Below are 6062 nucleotides of genomic sequence, written 5' to 3' on the forward strand. Positions count from 1 at the left end.
AGCCAGAGCTCCACAGGGAGCGGCGGTACCGCCTCCAGTTTAGATCCCGTGTTTTATTAGTCCGACTCTCTCCAGATCAGCCACCCCAGTATCTGCCAACTCGCACCGAGGCAACAACGCAGAAGGCTGCATATTAAAACGGTGGGTAAGCGGAAGCAAAAATGAGCACGTGTCAAACGCAACTCCGCTCTTCACGGCTGCAACTGCTCCACCTCACAGGGAGAAGGAAAAAAAAAAGAAAGACAGGAGCTCGGCGATAGAAGAGGAAAGCGCAACTGGACAAAACGCAGGACTGAAGAGCAGGCTTTCAAGGCGCCGCGGCAAGCGGCTCTGAACTCTCGCCGCTGCCTCCCGCTATTGCCTCCCACTCCCAAAGCGCTTTCCTGACAGGCTGCAACAGGGCCCACACGAGCAAAGCCCTCCCGACACTGCCTTTGCACCCGCAAGAGCAATGGGACCTGCTCGGGATGGATTCCTTCAGCTCGGCCACAAGGTCTGCAGCGACCACAGCGACCTTCAGCTCGCTGCCACAAGGTCTGCAAACGGCACCCGGTTCTTCTCCCGGCCTCCATCAGCGGCTGTGATCAGCAGTCCACAGCTTGGGTGCTTGCGAGCGGCGACAGGAAAGTATCTGTCCCCGAAGGGTGCGGCGAAGCTTTACCGACTACCCCGCGAATACCGGCGGGGCTGGCAGCACAGCCAAGCTGCACGGGATGGTTACCACATCCACCTGCAGCCTGGACGGTTACCCGCAGGCGTCAAGAAAGGCGTTAGCAAAGCACAATGTGTTTGGCAGAGGTAACCGCAGACTGTGACGGCCGCAGCAGACGTCACATCCGACCCTTTTACTGGCAGGCTGACAGTTACTTACCCTCCTTGTCCCTGCCTTGGAAAAAACACCACCACGCAAAGTCAAGTTAAAAAAAAACAGAAAGCTCTTATTTACAGGTGTACAGGACTGCTAGAAATGTAACATAGTGAATAAAAAACAGGGAAGGAACTCCCAAGACTCTCCCGCTCCAGAGAAGGCTTCATCATTACGCTTCTCGCCCGCAGCCCTCCTAGCGCTGGAGAATCACCGCAAAGAGCATTTCTGACGCCGAGCCCCTGACCGCTGCTGAAGACAAGGCATCTCCATGGAAACTGCCAGCCGCATTTCATACACGCGCCCCGGGACGCCTGCAAGAACAACTGTATTTATTTCCACAAGTGCTTTCTCGCAAGCAGGGATTAAGGGAAGCTCTCCAGCTGGCCCCCAGCTCCAAGCCCACGCAAATGTGAGCAGAAGCGAGGCGTTAGGCGTTGCGCTGAAGCCGGCCCCCAGGCAGCAGCGCTAGGGAAGCGAGAAGCCCGGGGGGACCCATCTGCCACCGTTAGCTGCTCCGAAACAACGGGCCAGGGAAGGTCTCTCAGCCTCATGTAGGAGAGAGCCAGGGCGATACACAGCAAGCGCCTTCCTGCTCGGCCAGGGCTGGGAGAAGCTGAGCTTTAGCATCTCCGCTGCACACCAGCGACTTCGTGAACTCCAGGGCACGATAACTACACGAACTTAAGAGAAGCCCTTTGGGTGCACTGGGAAGGGCGCGGGGCGGACCTGGCATCAGCCCACAGGCAAATCGGCTCACGGTACTACGCAGTTTTAGGGTACAGTCGCTCTCTGCAAGAACTCCAACACCACTGGCGCAGCAACTGAGGTCTGGAACAGACAGACCTACCGGATGAGGTTAACCCTCCAGTGGCCAAGCGTTCAGCATTCTTTTACCATGAAGGAAAACCTGAGATTTAGGACACCTGAAGACTTGTGAACCGCCCTCACAGGACAAAGCATTTGGCATATAACAATGAAGCATGGAGTTTCTACGGTTCGTTAGAAGACAAAGAAACGGACCAGAAAGCAATGTCTGCAGCACCTTACAGGGGAGCGGCAGAGCACCAAGGCACTCCCGCAGGCAGCGGCCGCCACACCTCTCCTCTACGCTCGGCCGCCACGCTGCTCCAAGCGGCACCAGTTCTCCGCGTTTGTCCTCTCCGGACAGGGAAATCCTCTTTTGGCAGCTCTCCTCTAAATTCAGCCTTGCCTCTCGGAAGACGGTCCACTGGGATGCCGAACGCCGAGGGCAAGGGCTTGGTCCATGCAGAGCGAGCCGTTCCTCACAGCTCTGGCAGCGGCAGCCAGCGGACCTCTGTAGCATCACTTCAGGACTGCTGCCGCTTTGCAGGGTTCTTCACCTTGTCTACATGTCCTCAACGCTCCACTTGTACGCAAGCTCCTGAACTGCCTTCTTGTTGGCTATCCTGGCAAAGCGCTGCTGCTCGAAGCCGTTGGACCTGCAAAGCAACAGCGGGAAGACCGTGGGCTGCTGCGCAGAAGCTTTTTCCGAAGCAACGAAACTTTTTAGAGATATTACGAGTTTTCCACTACATTCTGGCTCAGTTTCCACCTCCATCTGTGGTTAAGGACAGTGAGCCTCTCCGAAGCAAGTTCTGTCAGCTACACCCTAAGGACAAGCGGGTCTCACCCTGCCTGCTGCCGGGCGTTCACACTGCGGAAGTTATTCACACCCTTGCCGAAAGCACCAGCCTCGCTGCCTTCTGTCCCAGACAAGCCCGGATTCATCACCTGTTCCTAACTTAACACATTCAACCTCGCTCTTGCTAAGAGTCTCATTCATCTGCTAACCGGGAATCTTTACACCAGGAGCTCTTTGAAGCAAAAGCTTGTTCAGCTTTACTATCGTTCTACCACACCACCGTATCAGGAGCATGTACCTGTCCACACCGTCCCAGCGATGCCCGGGCCATATATTAAATCTGTTGAGCGGAGGTGCTGGTCCGTTGTACCTAGGTTTTTCTAGAAACAGAAAGAGCGAGACAGCCATTTACTGCTCAGCGCAATCCTGCAGTCACATCCTCATCAGCCTCAGGCATAGCGCACAGCTACGGCTCACAGAGGAAACGTCCAAAGATACGCTTAATCAAATGGGAGCCTGTCGCTTTTTAAGTCACCAGGGCCTGCCCTCTAAGCTAAGGAGTAACAGCAGCCGTTACTGTTAACGAGCCAATAGCGGCAAACACGGCTCCTACGCCAACTCCAGAGCAGCAGTCCTTTAGGACCGAGCTGCTCTGGCAGTCTTGGGCTATTTCTTTAACAGCAGCTGCATGTCTATGCCGCTGCGGCCTTAAACCATCCGCTGGCATAACTCAACATCCAAACCTTTCTTTTCTTTGTTCTCTTTGGCCTTCCTTTTTTTGATGAAGTCAGCCATGGGGTCTCCTTCTCTCTCCTGTTCTCTCAGCATTCGGTCCAGATCCTGGTCATCAATGTAACGGGCCAACGGCTTCTGCATCTCTTTTATGGCATCTTCCACATTCTGCTGCTGTTGCCTCCCCTGCGCCAGCCTGAAAGCAAACACAGAGTTTCACTCCAGAACCAAGCAATCGGTTACTGTGACTGGCTCAACTTGCAGGCTTGATCGCAGTCCTGAACTTCCACCGTGCGCGCCACGTTCCCAACGTGCATCCAGCAACGGAGGGAGTGATTGAGGGGGTCTCGACGGCGCATGGACCACGTGCTCTCCTGGTCCCAGGCCCAGACTCAGGACAAAGTGACATGCCACTAAGCTGTAACGTGAGGCCCGAAGACCGCGCTACTAGGGAGCTCCGGCGAGCCTTACCCTTTCCCCCACTTGGCGTATTGCTCGTCTCTCTCGGACTTTGCCTCGGCTTTCTGCCTCTGCTCCAGCCGCTCCTGCACAAGGTCCCTCTTGCGGCCTGACTTGTCTCGGAAGACGGTCTCAGAGTGCCGGGATTCCTCTGGAGGGGGCAGATGCCTCAAGTCACACTTTTTGGAACATTTCGCCGTCTCCAGACAATTCAATCACCAACTGAGATTCACTTCAACATTTTTTCCTTTCGCTTGCTCTAGCCTCTGAAAGAGCTTATCGTCCAGAACCAGGCAGGATCACAGCTCTTGCTTCCAGCCGCTGCCCCGCATGGCCACGCTCGTACCGCTTATAAAACTTTTTCTTTCAGAGGCTCAGTGACCCTAGCCAAACAATCGTCAGCATGTCTAGATGCTGCTCCACCGGGGTGCTTGGCATCGGCACCCTAACACCAGGGCCTGATACAGCATCAGGGGACCACTGAAAGCAGAAAAAATGAGCTGATGCCCGTGCAGTGTTTCTACACCCCTACCTTCCAAGTGCTTGTTATTTCTCTCATGCCTCCTGAGCTCCTGCTGTTCCCTCCGCAGCACGTCAGCTGACACCAGGCCAGCTTTGACCCCAGATAACATCACGTTTGCCTGCAAATCAAACAAAAATCACATCCGCCGCTAGCCGAGAGCTGCGATCCAGAGGCAGAATGAGGGGACGGCCCGAAACCGAGAAAGACGTGTCAGCAGAGGCAGCCATGTTACAAAGCCACTTGGCTGGCGCCCTCGCGACCGACTCCCCCAGACCTCCAGAAACAGAGAGGACCGAGGCAGAGCTCCTCTCTCACGCCTATCTTGTGCCTCCTCTTAGCGCAAGCAGAGGGTCTGGCACGGCTGCATACAGGACGTATATGGCATTTCTACTCCGCACTCTAAGTCCTTGCGACTTTCACAGTTTTCTATCAACAGGAAGTAATCTACAGCTGAAATGGAAAGAGGAAACGTTTACCTTCTTGGGAGATGCCCTAGCGTCACGGTGGCGATGAGGGGAGAGGTTAGGGGGACTCCTTGAACTATGCCGATCCTTCCCAGCTGGCAGAGTCCGTCGTGGAGGCGATAAATCAGAGTCTGAAGATTTGCTCAGATTCCATTTGAGCGGACGCCGCTTAGGGGAATCACTGCGTACATGGCCTAGCCTGCGGTCTGCATCAGAGGCATTCCGGGTACCCCTCCGTGGAGACGGAGACTCAGAGTCGTGCCTCAGGCACCTCTGAGGCGAGGGCACCTGCCTATGTTTTCTCGTGGCTGGAGAAGGACCTGCAGGGAAGACACATGATAACTAAAAATCACAGAATTAGACAGAACTCGTCTCACTAAAGAACTAAACGGCATGATCCATGAGGTGAACTCCTAGAAAAATCACAACCTTAAGACATGACATGCTGTAGGAAAAAGACAAGTATGCGGCAGGAGCCTGTGAATTCTCTTCCTTCTGCACGGGTGCTGCCTGGACAGAGGATTTAAATTCTGTTTTCTTTTCGGACACGTTTAAGCCTTTGCCAGCTAATTCTTAGGTTCATTCTAGTCCAGCTGATGAAAAAACAGCATTACAAGAACTGGCTTTACCAACAGAAATGACAACCTATCTGCTACCATTCCATGATTGCAGACTGCTAACTCCACGCCATGTTCCTCTCTGGCACGTGCAAACAAAACCACAGGGCGGGCAGCCAGCAAACAGACAGAACAAACTCTTACACACGCTCACCTTTTGTTCTGCTCTGCTTTCTCACACCAGGTGACCCAGTCCTCTTTCTGCGCAGCGGTGACGAATCTGGGTCAGAACCATACCTCTTCTTCCGTGGAGGGGATAGATCTGGCGTAGCCTGACGCTTCTGACGTAACAAGGACTTGTCAGAGACACCAGGCCCAAACTGAGATCGCTCTCCTTGGACTCCCCCTGACTGTGACTTGTCTGTGGTTTTGCAGCCCTTTTTCCCCATTGAATTGATTCTCTTTGGAGAGATGTCCAGGGAGTCGTGGCGCTGCCGCCTGGGAGGAGACAGGTCCGGGGAGTCGTGACACTGCCATCTTGGGGGAGAGAGGTCCGGGGAGCCCTTGTGCTTCCTTCTTGGTGGCGAGAAGTCTGGGGAGTCATGGCGCTGTCGACCGGGAGGGGACAGGTCCGGGGAGTCGTGGCACTTCCTTCTTGGCGGAGAGAGGTCCGGGGAGTCGTGGCGCTGTCGCCTGGGAGGTGACAGGTCTGGGGAGTCGTGGCGCTTCCTTCTTGGCGGGGAGAGGTCTGGGGAGTCGTGGCGCTGTCGCCTGGGAGGGGACAGGTCTGGGGAGTCGTGGCGCTGTCGCCTGGGGGGGGACAGGGCTGGGGAGCCGTGGGGCTGTCTTCTGGGAG

The 6062-nt window shown here is 55.2% G+C and overlaps 1 protein-coding gene across 1 annotated transcript in view; it reads right to left on the reverse strand.

Annotated features, from left to right (window-relative positions):
* Positions 1 to 2234: 2234 nt before the first annotated feature.
* LOC104617538 (BUD13 homolog) overlaps positions 2235 to 6062 on the reverse strand; it is a gene marked incomplete at its 5' end in the record, with an annotated part of 6015 nt that continues 2187 nt past the window's right edge. Inside the window, 9 exons of the mRNA XM_010282888.1 lie at positions 2235 to 2328; positions 2770 to 2851; positions 3215 to 3399; positions 3675 to 3813; positions 4195 to 4303; positions 4662 to 4780; positions 4853 to 4937; positions 5413 to 5551; positions 5828 to 6016. Of these exons, the coding sequence (XP_010281190.1) occupies positions 2235 to 2328; positions 2770 to 2851; positions 3215 to 3399; positions 3675 to 3813; positions 4195 to 4303; positions 4662 to 4780; positions 4853 to 4937; positions 5413 to 5551; positions 5828 to 6016 (1141 nt within the window). The remainder of the gene's footprint in view (positions 2329 to 2769; positions 2852 to 3214; positions 3400 to 3674; positions 3814 to 4194; positions 4304 to 4661; positions 4781 to 4852; positions 4938 to 5412; positions 5552 to 5827; positions 6017 to 6062) is intronic.

Source organism: Phaethon lepturus, unplaced genomic scaffold (genome assembly GCF_000687285.1).
Source record: "Phaethon lepturus isolate BGI_N335 unplaced genomic scaffold, ASM68728v1 scaffold22332, whole genome shotgun sequence".
Classification (NCBI taxonomy): Eukaryota; Metazoa; Chordata; class Aves; order Phaethontiformes; family Phaethontidae; genus Phaethon; species Phaethon lepturus.